Here is a 26,961-nt window from a genome sequence, read left to right on the forward strand (position 1 = left end):
TGTTTAAAGTGTAAGTATGTTGAAACAAAAAAGTTTACAGAAACTCTTAGTTTGTATTAATTTTGTTTTCAAGAAACTGTTTTGAAAGGCAACATGCCTACTTGCTGTCAACACGCTAAGCAGACTGTCCTCATGCTTGGCCTTTAAGAATTGGGAGAGTCTTAGCAAGTCTGGATCATCAGCATCTTTCTGAATCATTATAGAAAAATAGAGCCATGTAATGCAAAACTGCTGGAGGTAGTCTCTGCTAGATCAGCCCATGATAAAGCATAACAACAGTGATCGTTTCCTAGATACTAGAATCAGAATGTCTCCACCTATCTAGGTATTGAAGTAAAAGAGAATTTTTTTAATTGCATTTTCTATTTTTGAGAGACAAGTGACAACCCGTGGGAAACAATAGTTTCAAGACATCTTTTAGGCTGATGAGATAGTCTACAGAAAGATTTTCTAAATAATTTCATATATTTAGGCTCTCTATCTGAAATAATAACTTCCTCCACTGAGGTGATTATTTCTAAAGTAAAGTTTAGTGTACAAAATCTTGTTAAAAAATAAAATGTGTTGGTCTCCATTTATGAAACTTATTTGTTTTAAAAAGGTTGCTTTTCCCTTTCTTAGATGATGAAACAGATCTTCTCTTGGCAAGAATTCTGAGCATCCCTTCTGTTCATAGTCCAACCATAGTTTCTCCTGTTACATCAGCTTCAGGAAAAAAAGATAAGTCTGCCAAACAAAAACCAGGAAAATCTCAGCCAACTGCAAAAGCAAGCCTTAGCAAAACAGGCCTTCCATCACCTGATGACCAAGTAAGGCATGAAGAAGGAAAGGTGGGAGACTAGACATTATCTAATGAACGCAGACAAAAATTCAATACATAAATGTATGTAACAGAAACACACATTCTTCTCAGAGGATTTCAGACTGTGCCTTAACAAATTTCTAACAATTTCTGGTGCTTGTAAGCAGTTGTTTTACTCTACTAGCTGTTCTCAGATGTACATACTGGCTCCTATCCATGAAGAAACCTTTATGACTCCATGATGTAAAGCAGCGTGTCTTCCATGGTCCACAAACTAATGTTTTACAGTTACACCTGTTACATTATTAATATCTCAATTACTACAACTGCTCTAGAAATTAGTTTTCAGTTTATCCAAGTAGGAGAATTTTTCTGTGCTGTCTAAAACCTGTATTGTAAAGTCTAACCAACCAGTAAATAAGTGGAGACAGTTTTGCAAAAGCTTGCTCTGCAATTTGGTCTTTCCAGCTGATCACAAGCCAGGGACCAGCAAATTAAGGAAGTTATTTTTGTGTATATCTGAAGTAACACTTTCACAGGACAGTCCTTTGGAAATGATGGATGACATTTCAAAAGTGGATTCTGCATTTCTGTTATGGAATAGCACAGAGTAATACCAGAATTACAGGACCATGTACATCAAAAACACACCGTTTTAATCTGAAATATCTTCCACAAAGCTCTATGAGAAACTTTTTTGGCATAAAAACATGACTGAGGGAGGCCATATCAGTTCAGAAATGGGTCACAATTCCCCTCTGCAAAATTACTAACCTTGCTGATTTCAGGTTGTTTCAGCTAACTATTGGCAGAATATTTTAGGCAACCACTGGATGTTTTTTTGATCCAGTGGTTTCACAGACCAGCAAGGGCATGAATTACAGGAAAGGTTCATCAAAGAAATACGGGAGGAAATATTAGCAGGATGGTGGAAGAGGATGCAGTTTTCTATTTGCGATTATTTGACCTCTTTTCTTTTTTGGATGCTGTTATCTCCAACCAGCAGTGTCCCAGGAATGGACACAACTAAAATGCAAACAAACCCTAAGATAAAGACAGAAGTAAACATTAGTAGTATTAAGAACAAATTTAGTTACCACTGTCAATATAGGAATGGACAGTCTTCTGAAAATAGGCATAATCAGAACACAAAGCAGTATCTATAAACAGTTTCACGTAACACTAGTGCTCTAAAATATTATACTACCTGGAAAAATTATTTAATGATAGTTGTGAGTAAAAGCTATCCCTTTTAACCTGACCAAGTTACAAAAGAATAGCATTTTTAGCTAATGTGCTTGTTAAAGCAAAACTGCAAAAATATTTAAAGCGTATTGTAGTGTGTTTTGATTTTCTCCCTGCTTGACTGTCTTTAATCAAGTATGAATGAAATGATGCTGAAAGAGCTGCTAATAAAATGTCCCAGTTCTCATCTTGAGCCAAATATAAGTCAAATCTAGTATGTATAATACTTTTTATTGCCAATTATATTCCATTAACTTAGTCATTCTTCCCTCTTATGTTCTGCTTCTTCCACAGCATGGTGGGTGATATGTAGAGAATATGAATGGCAGGCATCAGATCTGCAGATCTGCTGGTTTTACCTGCACTGTTTTCTCTTTTGTCCTCTTCCTCAGACTTTCTCCATGGAAAATTAACTTTAGTTCATCCAGCTGTAGTGACTTCCAACTCCAGAGGCATTTCATGAAACTCTATTTCTTGTTACCATTTTGTAGGGCACTGCCCTGAAAAGAATCACCACCTTTTGGTCTAAATATCTGATTGTTTCTTTTTCAGAATTGTCTCTTGAAAAATTGGTCTTTTGTCTATTCTTGTTAATTTGACCACTTCTCTCAAAATCACTCTTGCTATGCACTCACAAGAGCTTTATGAGTTATCTTCTCAACTCCTTTGTCAAGGGAGGCTGAATGGAGATCATGATTCTGTTGACAGAACTGGACCGACCTGTTTAAAGAGGTAGAAGGGCAATATGGAAATGAAGGGTTAAATGCAATGCAGATTTATTAGAAACAGGAGATAGGTTTAATTACAAAGCAAATGCAAGGGGAAAGTAATAAGACAGACAAGGGTGAATGTGTACTGGGAGCTGTAAGAATAGCCTTGGAAAACTCTCTAAACACCAGACACCTATGCTGCTTCAATATGGATTCTGCCCATATCCACAAAAAGTCTGTTGACCTCACTTCAACAATTTGAGCTAGGTTTTTAAAGAGCATGAGCATGGAAATTGGTGCTTGGAGTTGCCAAACAGCACTCAGCATAACATGCAGCAATTGTGTGGCGTAAACAAACCCGACACAAAGGAATTCCTCTACCATTAAAATACAGTCAGGAGGATGTCAACATTCCTCCTCTTCTTCCAGAAGACTTTACTATTTCATTTAGAATGTCTTCAGTCCATTTTTGGTGTTTTATAAAAACCGTGGAAGACAAAGTATCCCATATTAGTGCATACAGCACCCTGCTGTGTGAATATGCCAGTGTTTTGGAGGGCAGGATTGAAATTGCACTGATAACAAATTTGTATTAACATGGTATGGAAAACAGGATGCAGTTCAGTAAGAATAAATGCTAGGTTCTGTAGTTACATATAAATAATCAATATGGATGTACAGAATTAATTCTATCAATAGCAGTTCTATAAAGGTCTGAGTTCCAATGGATCAAAAGCTATAAATAAGTCAACAATGCCATCTTGCTGTGAGAAGGGCAAAGACCATGTTGAGGTGAATAAACAGAATAGCCTGCTAAATATGTGAAGTTATTTTCCACTCAGGGCTGATAGTGCCTCAGTTTAAGTAATTGTGTCCAGTTATGGATGCTGCACTGCAAGAAAAATGTGTGCCACACTGGAGAATTCTAAGGAAAGCACCAAGAAAGATCAGATGTCTAGAAAGTTTGACTAGTGGGGAAAGATGAACAGACTTGGTTTGGGTTTTTTTGATCTAGAGCAGAGAGGCAGAAGAGCCTTCTGTAAATATGTAAAGGGACACCATAACCTCTTATGCTGCCCATATAATCAGAAAAAATTATCAGAAGTAAACTAACTTTTTGCAGGAGAGATTCAGGCTAACCAATAGAAAAATGTCAGTAAGGTTAGTCAAGGTAAAGCACTGGCATAGATACCAGGAATTTCCAGTATAGGTTTTCTCTAATGATATAGACATACTTGATTTTTTTAATCTTTATTAACTATTAGCAGGAAGAAGTAGATGACAACTGAGGTTTACTTTTGCCCTAGTCTGTGATTTATTCTCCATGATGCCATGACTACGATCTTAGGGTACTGAGGATAGCCTTAATTACCCAGTAATACTATGTAAAGTAACCATAAAATGTGCAGCATTCTATGTGCTGAAAATCAGGTGGCAAAACATCTGCCAATTTTCCCCTATATTTCTATTACTAAAAATCAAGAATATGGGGTAATATCAGGACAAGTTCTCTCTGTTACATCTCTCTGCAACCCAAAGCTGTTTTCATCTTATGACTACTGGCATAGTGCACTTCATTGTCACATGGGGGGATGACATCAACAGATCTATTATTGTATTTTTTCAAAATGTTCCAGAGTCTTCAGACATTCTTTTGGTCAACCTCATCTTTTGTAGTCATCGGAACAGTTTCCACTACAGACCAGTGCACAGAGAATTACACATTGGACTGCCAAACATTCTTTCCTGTCCCCTTCTCAAGTCAGTGCTTTATTTGCAGCAGACTAGAAGTACTGCTTTACTAATCCTTTGTGGTCTTTTAATGATTATAGGTAAAACAACTGATGTGCAACTTCAATAATTATTTCACGCTGATCTGCATCACATTATGCATTTATTGTCATCTCATTGCTCTGCACAAGATAGCATAATGAGTCAGCAAAATTAATAAAGTCAGGAGGCTTTGCTCTTCAAGGGTTAATAAGGAGGAATGGAAGAAGAAAGCATATAATCAAAGAAGATAACCTAATGTTTCTACTTCAGAATCCACAGGCTCTCAAAATGTTAAAAATGAGTGGTAGAAAGCACTTAACGAAAAAAAAACAACAAAACAAAACCCAAAACCGCTGATAATCTGTAGTCTAATATTTTTTTTCTCTTAAAATGTGAAATAAAACTAATTCATTATTAATTCATTATTTAATTCATTATTAATTCTGTAGGTGGAAATAGAAGAATCAGCTTCCAAAACACAAGTGATGTCAGATGCTCTTGATTTCCCAAGCTTGAATGTCTCCTGTCCCAATGGACTAGTATTAACTTTCCTTGGTGAAAGTTTTGGAAGTGACTTTTCTGAGCCACTGCAAAGTAAGGAATTTTAAAATAAGTTAAAATTATAGAAGAAAATTATTTCTGCTTTGATGGCTTTAGATGTAACAACATGAATTTTTTAACATCTCAGATTATCAGGCCTGTCATAATGTCTGTTTAATAATATTTGCAAATAAATTAAAGGATGCAGAAGGTTTTCAAAGGTAGGTTGTTTGGCAAGGAGCATGAATTGAAATGCTGAATAGTTAAGGTTAACAGCACAAATATGGGCACGTACATGTAGTCTCTGGACACAAGGACCATAATTATAGTCATTAGCACACTCAACACTGCCAAAATTTAATCTAAAAACCTTATTTGTTCAGGTAGACAAAATATCTTAACTTCAGTTTATAAGCAAGCTCAAACTTGGTGAAACTCAGTAACTTTTTTCACCTTTATATGCAGTTAGGAAGTTCCTCTCTCCTAATGTCAGTCTTCCTAAAGTTCAGCACCCATAATAACTCCATCTTCAAATTTGTCTTATTTTCGTTTGTAAAGACAGACACCTCCACAGGAGGGTGCAGAGTTTCTGAACAGTTGACTGCTTTGAATTGTTTTTGAAAAAGAGAGTTTGTCTCCTACTCTGTGTATTATAGAGGAAGCCAAGGAGGGTGGCTACCTTCTGTAGCCACCATGATGCTGGGTGTTTAGCACAGTTTGAATGTGTGCTAAGCATTATTAAGTAATTCAAAATTTGTTCTCAGATTTGAAAGGTGAAGCCACTGTATCTGAAGCTGAGAAAGAGGTGGTAAAGGAAAGTGAGGCCAAAGCAGATGAAGTTAAGGAAGAGGGCACTGAAGCAAAGAAGGAAGAGGTTGTGGAAAGTGAAGAGAAGGAACATGAGGTTACAGAAGGTGCAATAAAGCACAAAGACACCAAGAAAGAACAGCCCAAGCAGCATACTCTGGAAATTCTGGTTAGACAGAGTTATCCCCAAAAGGTAAAGAACTCTCATCTGTATATGCCTGTGGCAAGGCAAATAGAGCAAGAAGTGTCAAGAGTCATCACCAATGAAGGAACTGTCATAAAGTACATGATGGATGGATCTACCCAGGTATGTTTAGTAGAATTTATCAAAAGCAGTTTGCATGTGTGATTACCCTTGAACTTGTGCTTGTCAGCTGAGAGAAGTGTCCCTTTTGTAGATGGAGTTGTAACCACTGAGTTATAAAGCCATGTCAAGACTAAAATATGTTTGTGGCCTTGTTCAGAATCAGAACTTGAGGCATATAGGGAACTTTAATGATTAAGAGTTTAGGCATGTGAAGATTTTCAGCAGTGTTGGGATTGGGAAATAGCTGAATGTGGTTTTGAGAACTACACCTTAAACATCTGAAGTGTGCATTACTTGGACTTTTTTGAAACACAAAAGCATCCATGTATTTTTTCAGTCATATGAAATACAGAAAAGACCTTCAGTCTCGCAGACAGCTTTAGATACCCTAAATTTTCATCTAAAAGACTTTATATTCCTCAGTATCTTCTTTATATACATGTATTTAGGTTGCCCAGAATTCCGGTACCTTTCAGGTGCTATGGGCTAGATACCATCTTCGCAGTTACTGTGATTCATCTCAAGCAACTATTAGACTTTAAAAAAAGTCTGAGACTCTGTGTAGTTAGCCAACAGATGAAAAGAGGAGTCCTCTGTTTGGACTCAGAAACTGTCAAACTATTCCTTATTTCCTCAATTTTTTTGCTAAGTAGGCCACAACTGCTTAGGTTCTTTACAGTCATTCATTACATGAGCTCTTAAAGCACTTAGCCAGGATTTCAGAGAAACATACCCATTTTAGAAGAATGCAAAGAAGCAAGCTGCTGTGTATCTGAATATTCTCAACATACTGTCCTGACAGAAGCATGTAGATCTTAGGTGCCTAACATAATTGTATCATAATCTTTGTATAAGCAGTTTTTGAGTGCATCCTTCTTTACATTAACTAAATGCTTATGACTCATCGGGAATGTATTGTGAATAGATAAGCATTCAAAAAAGAAGATATAGTTAATTACCTTAAAATAACTGTGGCTCTTGAGATTTTCTATATGCTGTCCATTTGTTTTTTACGTTGTCTTCTCCCTAGAACTTCAGTGCTGTGCTTGTAAATGAATTCAGGGACAATTGTTCCCTGCCATGGAACATGCATATTAAGAGTTGAATGTGATAGACAACAGATCTCAGAAGCCAACTCTAATAAGATAAATAACCATGACTTCTTTTTGTTAGCTGTCTTGATGGCTTGAAAATTAACAGCAATCCTAGACATGGAATATCTGAATACAGATCAATATGGTGATACAGATGCATTACCATTACTAACAAGAAAGTCATCAACCCTTGACCACTTAAATAGTCAAATAATCTTCAGTATTTACTTTTATAATACCTATTTGTTACTAGAGTCACTATTTATTACATACTTGAACTGCAGCAATTAGCAAACCCTTCTTTTTGAGGTAGATTCCTTTTTTTTTCTTGTATTCATTTTAAGAGCTTTCACTTTTTTCCTCTCCCATCACGCACAATATTCTAGCAACTACTGCATTTGTGACACGTTCTTTTTGGACTTTTTATTGGTGTTTGAAGTGATTTTAACTTCTAGTATGTGCTTGATTTTGGTAGATTCTGTTTGCTGATGGCACAGTGATTACAAGTCCTGATTCTGGCCCTGTCCTACCACCACCTACCATTCCAGATAACATGGAAATATTACTAGAATTGGAGCCTTTACCTGAGACCAGCACTAAGAAAGGTAACTTTTCCATTGTTTTGGACATAATTAAAGTCAGCCAGGCATATTTCTTCAGTCTGAAAATTCTGCCAGAGTGAAAATGCAATTTCATCTGTTCTCAGCTGCTGCACACTGCTAATGTATTATCTTCACTTCAAATAATTTCTTACCTATACTAGATTTCTTTTTCTTCTAACATGCTAGGACTCTAAAAAGTAAAAGGATATGTAAGAACTACATCAGTACCAGAGTGATTCAACACAAAGCTATTTTAAAATAAATCCCTCTAATTACAGCAGTGTCAAATCTTTACTTATGTATTACAATTTTTAGTCTTGGTATTAAGAAATGCTTCTCTTGCAGAGGACTTAACTTTTTTTTTTTTTCCTTATTGTATGTATTCCAGGGCATCAACTATTGGTCATTATTGGTTGTATGGACTTGTGGTGTGTCCCAGTATAATAATTCATGCACTGTTTTGTTTGACTGAGAAGGAACCAAGTAAATGTTTACTTCATACCTCAGAGTGAAGTCTAAGCTCACTGTCAGCACTATTTAGAAAACACAGAATTCTTATAAGCTGTCATCATAATAATTTATAATTTATTTGAAGCGTGTGAATAAAAATTGTTGCCAAAGAGAGGCCTCTCAAAAAGTGACTTTCTGAGCCATGAAGTCCAGTACTTGTTTTTAGTTTATATCTCTAGGAGAGCTGGAAGAATGTTTAAGAACTTCTCTGACAAACCATCTTAGAATTTTCAGTCTCAGCATCTGTGGCCAGTGCATATCCTTCAGTCCTTATCCTTCATTTATGATCACTTTTTCCCCTCCACTTTTCCTTTCCACTGCTTAGAATCCTGTCTGGACCTTGCTGTTGTCACTTAGTCTAAGTTGCTTTTCTCGAATATGGGAGACCAGAGTTCTCTATCACATTCTTAATAAGATCTTTCAAATTCCCTTCATAACAGAATGTCCATCCCTTTTCTTCTGGTGCACTGTAGAATGGTGTTTGCCTTTCTTGTCACCATATTTCCACACTGGTAGCTTGTAGTCATTCTGTGTGGAAGATACTCCGAGGTCTTTTCTTCTGCTGTTGCAAACTTTGTTTGAAGCAGGATTTTTTTTATTCCTTTTTGCATTAGATTTAATTCTAACAGGCTGTATAAAATTCCTGTTTCATCTTCAAGCTCAGTTTTGGATAGGTTGTTTTTTTCTCTGTAACCCATTCACATTTCTTCCTGTGCTGGTAGTCCCTTCCAAAGTCATGTCATAATCAGATGTCACTGGTATGCTGTTTGCTTTTTCTGTGTCATTAACAAGCACATGAAGCAAGCTCAAGAACTGCTGTGAGTAACAGCAATTGTGATTTCCTTCCAGACTGATAAACAATTCTTCTTTAAATTCTGTCAACATAAACATAAAGACTCTGCACTTGATTGGTTTTGTCTTTTGCCTTAGAGAATGCCAAGTCTGCAGGAAGAGGTAGTATCGGGAACGGTGTATCCACCAAGGATGAGTTGTTTGAAGATACTGGCCAGGGTCCAGTTAATTCTGAGCAACCTAAGGAGAACCAGGCAGGGACCTGGATAACAACAACCCCATCGGGCATTCGAATAGGCACTAAGGGAGCAAAGAGAATGGATCTCAAGCCAGTCTTAACCTATCAGGGAACTGACCCAGCTGATGGAACGGTATTGCTATTTTTGTGTTGTTATAGCACTGTTTACTAAGCTAGGTGACAGGGCTGACATTGTGTAAGTTGTAGGATTTTTCCTTTGAACACATATCCTACAGCATGTGTTATTACCCCATTACTAACACAAAAGCTTTAGAGTTTGAAGAAAATGTGATTGCTTGGTCTCTGAAGTAGATAAGTTGCAACAGTTTCACTTCTTCAGATTCAGTACATAATGCCTTATTTTACTGCTGTTGCTGTTAAAAGTATCAAGATTGTTTGTGACAAGTGGCGGAAAGACACACCAGGGTTGGAAGGATGGGGTGGTACTAGGGGCCTTCAACCTCTTGCCCTGAAGCATGCTGTGGACACTGCAGCACAGGTAAAGTCTTACTGAGATGAGCCAAGGGCTCCTGAGGGAACAGGAGACAGCAGGGTAGCACCCATGAAACGCCTTGGGGGAATAAAGGAGTGTTCCTCTAAGAAGGTGACATGGCCAGCAGGCCAGCTGAAGTGCCTCTACACCAATGCATGCAGCATGGGCAACAAGCAGGAGGTGCTGGAAGCTACAACATAGTGGCAATTATGGAAACTTGGTAGGATTAATCCTGTGACTAGAGTGTGGCTATCAATGGCTACAAGCTGTTCAGAAGGGACAGGAGAGGAAGGGGTTGAGATGTTGCCCTCTATATAAAGAATTGGATAGAGTGTGAAGAGTTGTCCCTAAAAAATAGCCATGAGCAGGTCAAAAGCTTGTTGGGTAGGAAGGAGGGATGGTGTCTCTGGAGACATTCAAGGTCCGGCTTGATGGGGCAATCTGTTCTAGTGTGAGATGTCCCTGCTTATTGCAGGGGGACTGGGCTAAATGGCCTTTAGAGGTCCCTTCCAACCTGAGACGTTCTATGATTTTAAGTATCACAGTGCTAATATAAATGAGTATTCCTTCATTCTTTCAGGTCATGACTGTACGAGATGATGAAGTGACAATTGTTGAGAAGCGGGATGGTAGTAGAGTAGTAGAACATGCTGATGGTACTAGGATCACAACTTTTTATCAAAAGCGTGAAGAGCATCTTGTACCAGGGGATAGTGAGAAACCAGGTAAAATCAAAAGAGGATCACTTATCTTTGATACATCTTGTGAAGCAGATAAAATTGTCAAAATACACTAAAAGCAGCTCATACCAATAGCCTAGATAACAAATCCACTCATTCGGTCTAGGTTTAGTTTGCTTCCTTAATCTTTTTTTCATTCTGATCAAAGTTTTCATTCAGTGCAAAGGTTACATTGTAGCAAACAGACAGTTTTCCTGCTTTCCAAGTATGTGCCTAACTGACCCTCCTTCACCACGAGGCCACAGTACCTGAGTTCTTGTATGTTCATTGCCTGCACTCCACCAACCCTGGTACAACAAGCAAGCTGATTTGAGTCTTAACTGAATATATGTGTAAGGATATCCTTATGTTCCCCAGAGAGGTCAAGGATTCACTGAACTTGGAAGTATTCAAAATTGGATTGAAAATGGCCATGGAAAGTGCCACACCTAGTAGAAGTGAAATTATATTTGCCTGAAACAAGTGGAGCTAACAGTCATCTGCATTTCTTCTGCCTGGCAGTATATTCTGTATGCTTAGTTCAGTTGCTGTAGAAATTCTGCAATTAACATGAAGGGTATGAATACTGTATGGGTGTCAGGGCTGTTGTGTTCTGGTTGTGGAACACCTGCCTGTGGAACTTTAAAAATCCAAACAGTGACCTTGAACTGCTCTGACTATTCAATAGGAAGGAAATGGCCAGATTAACATACCAGTTTGATTTGTTTTCCATGACTGTTTCTGCTGCTGGAAAGGAATTTATTCACGTCTTAGAGCTTGTATTGCAGGCATACATTTCAGTGCTCCAACTTGTATGTTACAAATATCCATATCATTGCCATTAGTACTGTACTCAATAAATTAGAGAGTACTTTCCTGATCACACCAGCTGCAGGTGGTTACAGACATTTTTTACAGTTGGATTTTCCTATGTTCAGTACACAATCCAAAAATTCGAAGACTGCATATTATGTGATAAAGGATGTTATGAGGTCTGAGGGACTTTTACTGAGGAATTAAAGGTCCAGCTTTATGAAAGAAAAAGCAAATTGAATCCTAAGACTTTTCCATGGTTCATGTGCTCATGTCTCATTGTTCTCTATTAATTCTTAGATGAATATCTGAAAACCATCACAAGGAAGGTGAAATGTATGCGAGTGGAGAATCCTAAGTTTGCTACTGTTACAACAAATTGTGAGGATGGTACCTGTTGTACCATCTTTGGAGATGGCACATCTATTATAGCAAAGCCACAGGGAACATACCAGGTACGAATTATTTTTAGCTTGTGAAATCTACCTTTGGTCGTGAAATCTGTATTTGGTTCCAAGTTCCTTGCCATCAGAGTCTTTCATCTTGACTATTTCAAATCCCTTCTCTATAGCCTTCAAACATCCTATGATTCCATCTCTTCTATACTCTGCCTATATTTAGATAACAGAGGTCCCAGTCAATTGGAAGCTGGCAAATGTCCAGGTTTTCAAGAAGGGTAAAAAGGAAGAAGGTCATTACAGGCCTGTCAGTCTTACTTCAGTGCCTTGAAAAAATGTGAAGGTTATTCTTGGAGTTACTGAAAAACACATCAGAGACAATACAGCCATTGGTCATTGCCAGCATGGGTTCATGAGTGCAAAGTCCTGCTTAACTTATTTAATTTCCCTTTTATGACATTGTAACCCACCTAGTTGACCAAGGGAAGACAGTAGCTGTGGGTTTGGTGTTGTTGTGGGGTTTTTTTAACAAAGCTTTTGGTTCACAGTATGCTTCTGCACAAAATGTCCAGCACACAGCTAGACAAGTCCACAATATGTTGGGTTACCAATTGGCTGATGGGTTCAGGCTCTAAAAGTTATAGTAAATGGAGTTATATCAGGCTGGTGGCTACTCACTAGTGTGGTGACTAGTGACTAGGGTCAGTGCTCTTTAATGTTTTTTATAAATTATCTGGACACAGAAATCAAATGTGCATTAAATAAGTTTGATGGTGATACTAAACTAGGAGGAAATGTGGACTCAAGGGTAGAGAGGCCTTACAGAGAAATCTGGACAAACTAGAGAGCTGGGCTGTCACCAACTGTATGAAATTTAACAAGAGCAAGTGCTGGATTCTTCACCTGGAACAGGTAATCCTGGTAATTTTTACAACTTGTGGGACATGAGGATGAAGAGCATCTTCACAGAAAGAGGTGTGGGAGTTTGGGTGGATGGCAAGTTAAACATGAGTCAGCAGTGTGCCCTGACAGTAAAAAGGGCCAACCATCACATGGAGTGTATCAAGCACAGCATAGCTAGCTGGCTAAGGTGGATTATTGTCCCACTGTGCACTGCACTGCTGCAGCCCCACCCCAACTACTCTGTTTTGTGCACTTCAAATAAGAAATAAAACATTAAACTATTAGATAGTGTCCAGAGGGCAACCAGGCTGGTGAACAGTCTCAAGGGCAAGGCTTAGGAGGAGCAGCTTGGTTTGTTAAGTTTGCAGAAGAGAAGGTTGAGGGGTGACCTCATCACAGCTTCCAGCTTCCTCAAGGAGGGAGCAGCAGAGGGGGAGGTCTGCTGACTCTGGTGACCAGTGATAGGACAGGAGGAGATGGAATGAAGCTGCATCATGGAAAGTTCAGATTGGACATTAGGAAAAGATTCTTCACCAAGAGGGCGATTGGTCACCTGAACAGGCTTCCCAGGGAAGTGGTCATGGCATCAAGCCTGTCAGAGTTCAAGGAGAGTCTGGGCAACCCTCTTAGTCTTATGGTATAGTCTGGAGAGGAACAGGGAGTTGAACTCGTTGATCCTTATGAGTCCTTCCAATTTGAGATATTCTATGATACTTTCTCGCAACTGTACAGTATATTTAAATCACAAGCTTTAAATTTCCTCAAGGGAAAGAAAATGTTACAGAGACTAACATCAACCTAACTTCTGGACCTAATCTTCCTTTTCTCCCTCTAGTCCCTCAAAACCGGATGATTCAATAGTAAAGGTCTGAGAGCTCTCATCTTGATTTGCATCTGTTCTTCATTGGTATGATACCTCTAAAATGAAGATTTTAGCTTTCGGGACTGAACCTTTTCCCTTCTTACTGTAATAGGTTTTACCCATCAAGGCAGGTTCTCTTTTCATTGATGAAGATTGCTCAGCAGTTTATACCCATGAAGTTCACAATTTTATCAGCAAGAAAGAAGAGAAACAACCAGAGAGATACATTATGAAACACACTTCAAGCACTGTTTGTGAGGTGATGGATTCTGAAGGAAATCTTTTCAAGGTAAACTACATGGAAGGAAACAAGTTTATTAATTTCAGTAATTTTTATCTTCTAAACATCTCTCAAAGTCAGCTTGTAGCCTTGTATCACTGAAAGTAACCTCGCCTGCTGGAAGGAACAGCTCCTGAATGAGGCCTCTGAAAGGTTCTTGAGGATGTGATTGTTTTCCTTTTTTTTGGCATTTTCCCCTTTTTATCAAGGTTGAAATAAAGCACGTGGTGTACAGTTTGCCTCATCTGTAAAGTTACCTTAATTAGTTGACTTGTCTTATAGCAAAAGATCATCTGTGCAATTGAGGATTAAAAATGGCATTTCAGAAGGTCCACAGAAACACTCTGATCTTCCTGATAAGGCAAATATTGCTGTAAAAAGGAATTATTCAGGCTCTAAAGTCACACTGATTGTGCTGTGATCCTTTCACACCTAAGAGATATTTTTGAGCTAGTTTAGTATTTAGTTTTGGGTTCAGAAAACATCATCTAAGTGTCTGTGACCTACATACTGTTTTCTAGTCAAAGGTTCTAATTCAAGTGTGACATATTTAGAGAATACTTTCTATTGCTGCAATTGTAATCAGTATGATTTTCCTACATTCCTGTGAAATGGCACTGAGGTTCCCCTGGATGTAGGCATTATTATACAGTTTTCAAGCTGGTTTCCTAGGCAGAAGAAACAGTGCCTATATAAATCTGTGCCATCTGCCAGTCTCTCTCTAACAGATTTTTAATTAATCAACAGAGGGGTAGAAATTTCAAAGATACCAAGCTCCTACAAAAGCAATGCAATTCAAAACAGCACAGAAGTTACCTGACATCAGCATCAGCACACCCTGGTCTTTCTCAGCTGATACTTAGGGAACAGAGAATGAAGACTGGGAGGCTCTGGGGCGCTTGAAGGTGTATTGTGGGAGCAGTGATCACAGGGAATATGGAGGGATGTATTAAGAAAGGTGAGATTAATGGTTGGTAGGAATGGCAACCACATACAGGTGTAGTAGGATTGGTTCTTCTCTGTCCTAGTCACACCTGATACTACAGGGAAACAGGTGTGAACTGGGTGTGTCAGATTCAGTTCATGGACCACCCTTGGGATCACTCCGGTTTCAGCTGTATCTTCCAAAGCACCTGGCCTTCAACTGACTATACTAAGAATTAGAGGCATTATTATATCTTGTGTGCATACCTTAATGGCACATAAGTTAATAATCACAAGGAGGAAATAGTGTGGAAATTCACTCAGTATTGTCATATGATTATCTTGGACTGTATTTCTCAAGTGAATAAATGCCTGAAAAGGGACCCCTCTATGATCTGTATCTAGAACTGTCTCTGTGTCTTCACATAGCAACATGTATATAGATGTGTTATATAGGTGTATGTATTTATACATACATATATACACCAGGTGTATAAATAGGTAGCTAGCTGGCTAAATAGATATAATGCGTATAATTTATATCTCTTCATGTCTATATAAATGCATGTGTATATATATATATATATATAGGGGTATATATTAGGGAATACATTCACCTATATGCATACACACACCTGTATGAATGTGCATATTTTTATATATACACACGTTTATATTTATATATACACCTATTTATGAGTATGTATGTACTATGTAACTATTATCTGACATACTAGCATATAGACATATATATATAATTATATATACATTTGTGTGTACCTGTCTATGTAGGTATATATATATAGATACATATATACCTCATAAAGGTTACATCAGAGCCTGTCTGAGTTACCTGGCTTGCCCAGCAAGTATTTGTGTGTGAAGTTGCCTGTTGATGCCTGCAGATATATAGGTTGAAGATGGAATGTCAGCATGGCTGGCCCCATTTGACAACCAACAGTCCCTGAGCGTTTATTAAATATCAGGTTGTGGTATTAGCATTTATCATACAGCATGTGTTTCTAGAAGTGTTTGTTATGCTTTTTTTCACTATCTCTTCAGTTTTCTTTGTCTTTTCCCTATGAGGGGAAAAAAAAAAAGGTATTTCAACCTGAAAGAAGTTTTCTCTGTCTCTTTCACTGGGCTAGATCATATTACAGTTCAGCAGCAAGTTATTGTTCTAAATGTATCAGGTAACTCAGTTTTATATAATTTCTATTGCAGGTCATGGCTGATGGCAGCACATCTGTGTCTGTTCGTAGCATTAGCTCTGATGACAAGAAAGACAGATGGTTCCCATCAGCACTCCCAGAATTTAACAAACCTATCAGTTATGATGAGCATGTACCCAGGTAAACTCCACTGGGTTCAGAGGTTTACACTTTCTTTCTTCACCACACTGTCTTTGTACAGGGTTTGTAAATTTGTGCTTCCCTTTTTCAGTACTCTGTATTTGCACATTTGATATCATCTTGGAGTTCCGTTTCCTTGTTTCATCACAGCACTTTTTCATTTTTGCCATCTAGAAAAGAATGAAATTTGAAAGCCATTGGATATGATTAGTGAGGTGGGTTGACCTCAGCCAGCTGCCAAATGCCCACCCAGCCACTCTCACTCCCCCTCCTCAAAAGTACAGGCAGAGAAAATAAAATGCAAAAGGTCATGTGTCAAGATAAAGACAGATCGTTTTCCTTTTGTTGTGACAGTCAATACAGACTCAGCTTGAGGAAAATTAATTTAATTTCTTGCCAATTAAAATAGAGTTGGATGGTGAGAAGCAAAAACTAGAACACCTTCCTCCATCCTCTGTTCTTCTCAGGCCCAGTATCACTCCCTCTTATCTGACCCCTCTACCTCTTCTAAACTGTGCAGAGAACTAGGGGGAATGCCAGTCCATAAAAGTTCCTCTCTACTGCTCCTTCTTCCTCACACTTTTAACCTGCTCCCGCATGAGTGCTTCCCATGAACTGCAGCCATTCAGGATAAACCTGCTCCACTGTTAGCTCTCCACAGTTCTTTCACTTTCCCATGAACTGCAGCCATTCAGGATAAACTCCACTGTTAAGCTCCACTGTTAGCTCTCCACAGTTCTTTCACAAAATACTCACCTGCACTGGTGTGGTCCTCACCTCAGACTGCAGGGGAATAACTGTTCCTCCACAGCCTCCTCCACAAGCTGTAGAAGGGATGTCTGCTCCAGCATCTGGAGCATCTCTTCCCTCTCCTTCTTCTCTGACCTTGGTGTCTGCAGAGCTGTTTCTCCCAGTTTCTCTCCTCACTCATCACTGCCTGTGTAGCATTTTGTCCTTTCTTAAATATGCTCCCAGAGGTGGCACCATCTTGTCTGAAGGGCTCAGCTGTGCCTACATCTGATGCAATCCCATGTGTGTGGCTTTGCTGTGTAGGTTCTTTGTCATCTATGTGGATGGTTCAGGAACTGAGCTCCTGCGGGGCAGTGATGTACATAAATACCTGGCTGAGGTCTCTAGTGATCCCACTGCTGCCATCTTGCAGGATCCTGTGCAAGAATGTCCAGGTAGGAAACATCCATTTCTTTTCTGACAAACTAATAGCAGCAATGATTAGAAAGGTGGAGCCAGGAGTTTCAAAACTCCTGTTGGACAGGAAATTTGAAAATGTTTTTCCTCATGTAGACAAGTGCCCTAACTTCTAGCAGTGAAGCAGGGGGAAGAAGGACCATGTGGGAAAACTCTGGGAAGCAAAGAATTAACTGAATGACACTGTAAAAAGATAAGTGAACAAACAGCTAGTGTATCTTTATCTGCTCTCAGACACCCAAACAAAAGCAATTAGCAAATGCATAGATTCTCTGGGTGTTTACCATCAAGAAACATTGAGTGTATGACAGTCTTCACTAATCATATACCTCTATTTATCAATTAAGACAGTGGTACTCTGATGTTAACCCTTAGACTGGCTGTTGGAAAGGATAAATATATGTTATTAAGAAGCTGGAAAAATAGGACTGAAGTAGGGGATGCCAGTAGTACAAAGCACCAAAGATCTGGTAGTAGCAGTACAAGAAGTTACACCCTAAAATGGGTAGTTGTCATTGTAAAGTTAGCTGGAGATACTGCTTCTATAAAATACACGGTGACATAACAGGTAAATACTGAGAAAATATATATTTAAAAAGACGGGAATGTGTGGTTCCTCTGGATATTGAGGGTTGATAAAGGGGATTTGCTCTAAGTCATAAGGTGCTAAGACATTCTTTGCAAATATTGATATCATAAGCACAGGGAACAGCTTTCCCACTTGTAACCCTATCAGGTTTTGGACAGTTTAAAATGCTGCTTCTATTTGTGATAATGACTAGTACCCTGTTGTATAAAGTGAAAGAAATTATTTTGCCATGGGAAAAGGAAAAGATGAAGGGCCCTGAGGGAGCTAGAAAGATAGCAAAAGGGGAAAGAAAGATCAGCAAGATGGACCCAGTGAGAATCCCAGTCAAGAAAACTTGCTAACAACCAGCAGGCATTAGTACTTGTAGCATGTCTGCTTTTCCAGACTTTACACTCCACCTTTCCCTATACTGGCTCAATTAGCCCTGACAACAAGGCTTCACAATTTTGCATGAATGTGACAAAATACCTCAGTGGCAATACCAATTTAAAAGCCCATCTAGGCAGATAATAGTAGAATAAGTAGATTTTTGGGATGGGTTGGAAAAAGTATTTTTAAGAACATTAAAATTAATGAGAACAATAAAAAGAGATAATAAATCATCTCTAGTGGAATCCATCCAGTGATCAGATAATGAAATGTAAAATACAGTGAAGAATGACACGTTCTGAATGTGTTAACCTACTTCTGAGATTAGTATTCAGTGAACATGGGTCAATGGTATGCTCTTCTTTGTTTGGGATACTCCACACACTATAGAGCTGAGCTTGTTACCCAAGACTCAAAGCAAGTAGCATATACAGTTTGTTGTGAAATACGGTCTGAGTAATACAAACTTGTCCAATTATCCTAAAATCACCTTAGTGATCTGGTATTATCTGTAGCCATGAATATCACGTTTTCACATAGATTTTTACTATTTGTTAACAAGGGGTTTTTTTATACTAAGGTAAGTATATTTTTCTGGAGGTCTGATACACTTGTCCATAATTTTTGGATTTGAACTGATTCTTAGCAATTGTATCTTTGAACCAGGTGTCTTAAGTATTACTATAATCCGCCCTTTGGCTGAAGACTCCCCCTGGGTCATGAAGAAAGAACCAGAGAGCATTGTTCCTCCAAATCTTCAATCAAGGACCCAGGACACATTTTCTTCTCTTGAGGTATAATTGTTTCAAAAGTGTCTTTTGCTGCTTAAGCAATAGATGCTTGTCTAAGGGTGGGGAAATGAAGCTCTAAACAATGTGACATCATTAAGTCCAGTTTATTAAGGCTTTTCAGATGAGACATACCTTGCTGATACATGCATTTAGTCAGTAATATTATAGCCTCTTGCTCTTTTTGCTTGTTCTTATCCATGTCCAGAGGAAGATCACGGGTCCCTCAACCAGAACATATAATTGGAGAGGTCTCTGCGTTGGATCCGCAGACCAGACGCGTTTGCCAGTACGGATGAGAAAATGTCCTAATAAACTGCAAATCCGTCAGCTCTTCCAGTATAAGTCACTCAATGATGAAGTAAGAGGAAAGCTGCAGCTTTACCTCAAGGTAGTACAATCACATTGATTCTTTCTTCCAGTAGGCAATAGAGAACAGACTAATTGGGTGACAGGAATTGGCAGTACATACCAGAGGGGGAAAAAAAATATCTACTACGTTGGAAGAACAATCAGCATTTCACACATAGACAGGTGCTGTAAGAAAAGTGTATTTCTGAAACAGCTCAATTGTTCCCATTCAGCTGTTGTGGAACCTACTTTTCTGTGCAAATATGTAGGATCCAATACACATAACAGAAAGTGCACTAACAGTTTTCTTCCTGTCAATATTGATATCTCTTGCTTTGCTTAAAGTTTAGTTTCCTTCACAAAACCTTAAAAACTTAAATCCATAAAGTTGTACAGGAATTTCTGACCCACCATATTCTACAGTTAACTTGGTGACCAGATCACTGGGACAAGTTCTAGACTTGGTTATGTGTCTGTTTTCATGAATCAGCACAGAACATTTCCAGGCTCAAGTCTGAGTTCTGTCACTCTGTCCATGTGTAGCAAATAGCTCTGTAGCCTTCTGACAAAGCATGTGCCCATCCCTCATGACTGACTGGTTCATAACCAGATGCAAGCTACACCTCACATGCAAATATTCTGAGTTGGAATTTGAAAGTTCTGCAGTTGATCCTTGTAAGCAACTTTGTGCTTCTCAGTGTCGGCATAAAACATTGTTGTATTTAATTCACATTGTGAAGATGTTGTTAGAAGAGATTTTAGAGTTAAAAACTCACTCTGACTTACCAATTAGAGAATAACAAAATACATGTGTTCTATAATTTACTCATTTAACATGTTTTGATGAAGGCGTTGAATTTGTTAACAACAGCTGAAATTTGTGAAGGTTGTAACGTGTTCTAGCCAGCTAGGTGGTTTATATTTTTATAAATTACATTTCAAAGAAGACATGCTTGCAACAGAAAAATATTTATAGTTGTTCAGCATGTTTAGAACATTCCAGTCTATCAGAATTAATTTCTTCCCTTTTACAGTCGACAGATATATTTAAATGATTCCTTAGTTTTCATGGTGTTCTTTCAAAGGTAACACTTCAGATTTCCATACCAAAATCCCAAATTAAGTCTCTCCATTAACAAGATCTGTTATTGGATTTTGAAGAAGGAAGAATGCTTTTTGTTACATTTAGAATGAATAATTGCAATTATTGGCACTGAAGAGTCATTTGTAATAAGTGTAATAATCTGCAGTGGAAATATCCTCATTGCTCATGTATCAATATTTAAATCATGGATTTTTCCAGAAAGAGGTATCTTAAATCATTAGCCAAATACTCACTTTGGCATAATTAAATCAAGATTTAAAGAAAAAAGTATTCTTCCTTTCTCCATCTCCTTTCAAGATTTAAGATGCGTGAAAGGAATGAAAAAGAACTGGAACCAGGAACTGACTGCTCCTGCAGACCGTGGCTGTTAATAAAGCTCAGTACTGCACGTAGCTTTCTAGCTAAGTGGTGTGTTAGGTCAGCCTTCTGTAAGGACCCTTTGTTTTTCTGTCCAACTGATCTTCTAAAGCATAAGGAGGTGTGGGAAAAGAAAAACATTCTTTTCTGTGCCACTTGGTGTGATTCTGGCAAAGTAAACTTCTGTCTAAAAATGAAGCATCAGACTTTTTCTGAACCTAATTTTTCAATTATGATGTTTGGTATTTTCTTTTCCCTAATAGGAGGTAAAAACATGAGGGAAATACAGATTGCAAACAATGTTCATTAGAACACCTTTTATTCATTAAGCTGATCTTAATACTATGATTTATTATTATTAGCAGCCATTTACTCAGCATGTTTCTTTATTCACTCTCAAACACTTGCACACTCACTTGTACTTGCCTGGCTGGTGCAACAGTTAGGAGGCCAATCGTGCCCACCTACTGAGAAGCAGGGAGTCACAGTGGCACACTAGGGCCATGGGTGTAGTTGTTGGTTGTGGTCCCAGTCACAAAGTTCATCATGGATGCTACCGTGTGCTAGTGGACTGGTGGAGATTCAGCAGAGTCTTGGTGTCCTTGGTGTATTAGTTCTTGCAGATTCAATAGTCTTGCTGGTCTTCAGAGCTGATTAGTCCTTGGTAGGCTTTCAACCTGCTGCCTTCTCAGCATGCATTCCTCTCTTTCACCTGCTGGTTTTAAAAAAAACTATTTATCTATGCAAACCTTTAGATATCTATATAAGCCATTCACACAAATTCACAGAAGGTACCCTTATGACATTGAGAAGAAGCATATATGTGCATTACCTCTACAAAATCTTTTCTCTGTGTATGTGCCCCATAAGTCTACCTCTGCAAAGAAAACATCTACAGCTTGTTATTTTTCATTGTTTCACCAGCAATATATCAACAACATTTTGAAGCTGGAAGATGAGCTGGAAGAGATGAATGTCAAAGAACCAAGAACAGAAGAGGAAAAGGATAATGCTGCAAGTCTCCGTGAACTGGCTATGGTGAGAAAAATACTAATGTGAATTACTTTTTCCAACAAAACCATTGTATTGCATTGGAAGTGTCAATCTTGAAACAAATTATTATCCATTAATAAAACAGCAAATGTTAGGATAACACAGTGCCAGCTCTCTTCTAATTTTATGATAAGGCAGAGCCACACTCAGCATTCAGCGGGGCTACTGAATGGCACTACCACTATTTTGGGGAAGGAATACTGGAAACAGGTAAAGAGATCAGCTGTACAGAATGGTACATTCCCAAACACACAGGCCAAAATTACTGAAATATGTATATCCCCCAACATTATAATGAGAATGTTTCCAGTCTATCGTCACTGCAGCTGAGAGACTTCTATTTCAACCACAGCTACCTCCATAATGAAAAGTTTTAACCCTGCTTTTGGGATAATCCAAAAACAGTCTGGAGGAATATTGCTGTTACTGCTGAGCTGCAGTTATATTTTTTGAAAATGTGCTCTCCTACTCTGCACAGATAATTAGAATATAAAAAAAAAAAGGAAGAAGAACTAACAGTCGGGAAACTGAGGTAAGTGGGAGATGAGTGTTAAAAAAAATGAGAAAAATTCAAGCAGCAAAAGTGGATGGGGTGAATTTGGATGAACAAGAGAGATGCCATTTACATCTTATTTAAAGTCATCAGTTTGCTGTATTTCAGTTATTTAAATTACTTGTTTCATACAGCTTCCTTTTGTTTGGTACCTCTCACAATGTGAATTCACATGATAGATTTTTAGTAGTTATTAAACACTGTTTTCATTTTTTACTGTCATTTAAGAAATATTTTTATTTCCATTTAGTTAACATATTAAATTGAGACATACTGAACTGAAAAATCTGGCATTTGAAAAATGAGATCTAGCCATGTTAGTTTTGATATTCACTATTAGGTGATCTATCTACCTTTTGAAAATGAGTGTGTTCTAGCAAACATCATCTTAGCATTACAATCTACCTTTTAAACCTTGTCTCAAAGGAAGTAGCTAGCAAAAATAGCCAGGAGTGAACTCACAACCTTTCTGGAAAAAGAAATATAGAGAAGTGATCTGTCAGTAACTGCATATGCCTCTATCCTCTAAGCAGACATTTATTTGCTTCTATGACATCCAGGAATCTCAAATGCTGCTCAGTTCCAGTAGACTTGTCTAGTGACTATTGATGGTTGTTCCAGCTGTTCTAGGTACAGATTTCACATTGAAAAAGTATCTTCTGAGCATTAGTCTCACTGTGGACCTGCTGTGACCCAGAAATTGGCGTCAAGAGTCTCCACTGTTTCTCAGCTCTGTTACCACCAAGCCTGCCTGGGCATGGGAACTCTGATTTCCAATTAACTGCTTCAGGGAAAGGATAAGAATAAAGGAAACAGTTTAGTTTAGAGTCTCTTACTCCTTAAACACTTCACTGTAAACCAACTGCAAGAGAGCTCCTCAGTAATGAAGCCTGCAAATTCCTGAATACATTTCCTGTTTGATTTGGTGTTGTGGCCATGAGTCTCAGATCTGTGTCAAGGCCTTTACAGAAGGATTTGAATTTGAACCGACATAGTTGGTTCAATAAACACCAACCCTAGGAAATACAAAGCCATCTGTGAAGTACATCATCAGGAAACAGACAAGCACCTGATTAGACCAGGGACATTGTCCTTCATTTTCTTTTTTCCCAGCTCATGTTTTCTGACACACTGGAACACCTCCATTCTTGCAGTCACGTTCTCAGGTAACAGGGTAACCCTTCTTTAGGATGGAGATCTCTGAACAGGAGACTGCTGCTGTGAGGTCTGTTTCTCACATCATCACAGGTTTTCCTTCTTCATTACAGACCTTACCTAACTGGGAGAAGTCAAGGGAGAATCTCAGTGATAAAGGTAATAAAAATTTGATTTCTATCTTTTAAAATTCTACAATATTGTAGTTTTAATTGTAGTATTATTTTTAAAAAGAAGTAACATGAAAGTGAATAAATCTAATTGCCCTGTGCCATCTTCTGTGTGATTTTCACAGGTGATTGGAAATAGCAAAATGTCTGGAGTTTTCTTAGGTATAAGAACTATGGCCGTACTTGGTTACTTTTATACAAGTGTTCATTTTTAGACAAGTTTTTCAGAGTAACTAGATAAATACTGGTTATTTATTACACTTGAAAATCTGCTCTTAAACAATCACGTGTCTTGGTTACATTAACCCTGCCTAAGGGAAAAGATGGAATAATGTATTAGCTTTCCCTTGTGTATTTCTGTTAAAGTTTTCTTAAGATACTTGTTAACATTAATAAATGTTTTCAATATGTACCAATAAAAATTAGGATAGTAGTTTCTTTTTAAAAATCCATAAACCTTTTCCACAGAAAAATTAATAGTATCCAACCGCATAGTGATGCCAGCCACTTTTAAAATGTTACCTTTCTGCCTTTTCTGCTTTGTTAAGAGTATTTCAGCTTGTTAAAAAAAACTACACATTGTACAGAGTAAATGGAAACTGCCAAACAAATGCTTAACAATTTTAGCATGGCATTATTAATGAAGATGATACTGTCAACAAAAAGCTCTTTAAAAGAGGGGAAAATAGAAAGAAGAATAGAAGTCTATTTTAAAGTTGACCAAAAAATCCCCATTTTGAAGTTTGTAGTTACTTATTTCCCAAAACACTAAGAGACACTGTCATAGTCAAAATCTCTCAAATACAATTCCTTAGTTTTGCCACAGCAATTTGTTTTCAAACAAGGAATTTCTTTGTACTCACAGTTTAGGTTCAAGGCATGAGCTGATCACACTTTACAGAAGATGTCAGAGGAAAGAGAATCTCTTTATTAAAGCCCCAGAGCTAGTCACAATCTTAAATATGGAAAGACTGGCTTTTCTCCTATTGAACTAGTAGTTCCTGCCATGACAATTGTTGATTATTTCTGCTTCACAACCACAATTTAGCACAACTTAAGTAAGCTGTAAGTACTAAACGTCCGCAGACAGAGACCTAGAATGTTGTTCCCCAGTCAGAAAGTGGCTGAATGTCAGTAACTTTTCCTACTCATGGGTATTTGCTTTGTATCGTGAAAGGACATAAAGATTTTTCAGGAAATACAGGGTGGGGGTAAGAACTTGATCTGGTTTTGGTGCTTTCTACATTTAACTGCATTAATTTCCTGTTTGTTAATGTTCTGAACTTGATTTTGGAATTAAGTTCTTTCAGTGTCTTCCCTCATAGTAATGAAGCAACCATCAAGTGACAGAAAGACACCTTAAAAAAATAATCCTTTCATTGTTTTTATTTGTAAGACTTAGTAGTGCTTTGCAGAAGATGCACATTCAGTAACTCTTCTACCTTGCAGCTCATGTAACTGAGCTGTATGAACAGGCAGTGCGTTCTCCTCGCCAATGGCGCACAGAGATGGCAATCACTATGCAAAGAAAGGACCAACAGCAGAGATTCAGGTAGGACAGACCAGTGAGAGCTGATGCAAATGTAAGTAACACCAAGGGTGGAACCAAACACACAGGCCAGGCAACGCATCTTACTGACTGTTCCTAAGGACTAGGGCCTAGATCTCTAGATACATATCACGACATTTTATTGGCTTTTCCTATGGTTCTTTAGTGCCTCTGTGCCTCTTCTTCTTATCTGAAAGATAATTTAAAGTTGGTTGCAGAAGGATTTTGAGGGTTTCTTTGGTTACATAATTAAAGTGCAGTATGAGCAAACAATTTTGTGCAAACCATAGAAGTTCAAGTCGGGATTCACCTGATGTGTTCATATAACTTACTCTCATAAAGAGTGTTTTCTTTTCAGGGTTATCTTGTAAATATTCTTGTGCCTGTAGAACATTATGCTCGTTTTCTCGTTTTCAATACTTTTTTCTTTCTACTTCATTCAGCCCAAAAAGAGTACCAGTGTCCAAGTGGAAGAAAAGACAAAAAGAGCACAGGTAATAATATTAGTAGAACAGTAATGTATGTATTTTATAAGCCAACTGAAGTCTCCTTTGGAAAGACTGTTCCTGATTTTGTTCCTGTAACAGAAATGCTCAATGGATGGTTTGAGTCTCTCTCATTTTTTTCAGAACCTGGCAGTGTTATTGTTAATTCCTGTTATTGAAAACAAGGCTGAAGCCAGAAGCCCTGGTTCTGTTTCCTGGTTCTGCCAGCAGCTTGGAAAATGAGTTGTATTCATATATTTTCAAAGTCTGATGCTTATTTAGGTTAAGATTTGCATATTCCATGCATCCCAGCTGCTTTTTCAAATTGAACCCCAGACACATGTCTGTCTGTCACATGCTAGTGCTTCATTCTCAGGGCAAACCTGTCCCAGCTCTCTCAGCCCCTCCTCGTATGAAAGATTCTCCCAGCCCTTGATCATCTTTGTGGTCCTTATGATTATCAGGGAGCTCAGAAACTGGCACAGTACTCCTCATGTTGCTTCACCAGTGCTGAGTAGAAGGGAAAGGTTCACCTCCCCAGACTTGCTGGCAACACTCCTCCTCATGCAGCCCATTATGCAGTTTTGGAGAACTCCCTGTACCTCAGTTTCCTGCTTGTAAAGTTTTTCCCCTGAGAGTTCTGAGGCAGGTGCTGTAAGCTTTGGACTAGAAGTGCTTGGACAGGAGGAAATCTGTGTGTGCATCTGCTTATGCATATAAACATAAACGTTTTTGTAACACTGAAACTTGTATTTAAAACTGACCTGCAATTTTAATTTGAATCACCTTCTCTTCCTCTCAGGTTTTTGAAAAATGTCCCTTTATCTCCCACTGAGGAACAGTGAAGCTGTTTAATGAGGTCATGAAAAAGAATCTTTATAGATCCTTTGAAACAGCATCTATTGCTTAAAGTGTACATTTCACAATCAGATTAATTTTAATGGGAATTTCTTCTCATGTATAAATCCAAAGACACTGGATTTCAGCCTGCAGATATGGTAGTTCACAAAAGCATTTGGAAAAAACCCAGGAGTAAAAACTCCAAGCCATTATTAATTGAGAGAATA

The 26,961-nt window shown here is 38.2% G+C and overlaps 1 protein-coding gene across 1 annotated transcript in view; it reads left to right on the plus strand.

The window, feature by feature from the left end:
* Positions 1-26,961, plus strand: part of SPAG17 (sperm associated antigen 17) — a 91,610-nt gene that overhangs the window by 49,838 nt on the left and 14,811 nt on the right. Inside the window, 16 exon segments of the mRNA XM_009993419.1 lie at positions 622-830; positions 4,980-5,100; positions 5,835-6,184; positions 7,754-7,883; positions 9,339-9,553; positions 10,494-10,638; positions 11,746-11,900; positions 13,721-13,897; positions 16,037-16,164; positions 17,218-17,348; positions 18,995-19,122; positions 19,325-19,507; positions 21,854-21,967; positions 23,804-23,849; positions 25,310-25,412; positions 25,853-25,903. Of these exon segments, the coding sequence (XP_009991721.1) occupies positions 622-830; positions 4,980-5,100; positions 5,835-6,184; positions 7,754-7,883; positions 9,339-9,553; positions 10,494-10,638; positions 11,746-11,900; positions 13,721-13,897; positions 16,037-16,164; positions 17,218-17,348; positions 18,995-19,122; positions 19,325-19,507; positions 21,854-21,967; positions 23,804-23,849; positions 25,310-25,412; positions 25,853-25,903 (2,386 nt within the window).

The sequence above is a fragment of the Chaetura pelagica genome, unplaced genomic scaffold, assembly GCF_000747805.2.
Source record: "Chaetura pelagica isolate M959 unplaced genomic scaffold, ChaPel_1.0 scaffold101, whole genome shotgun sequence".
Classification (NCBI taxonomy): domain Eukaryota; kingdom Metazoa; phylum Chordata; class Aves; order Apodiformes; family Apodidae; genus Chaetura; species Chaetura pelagica.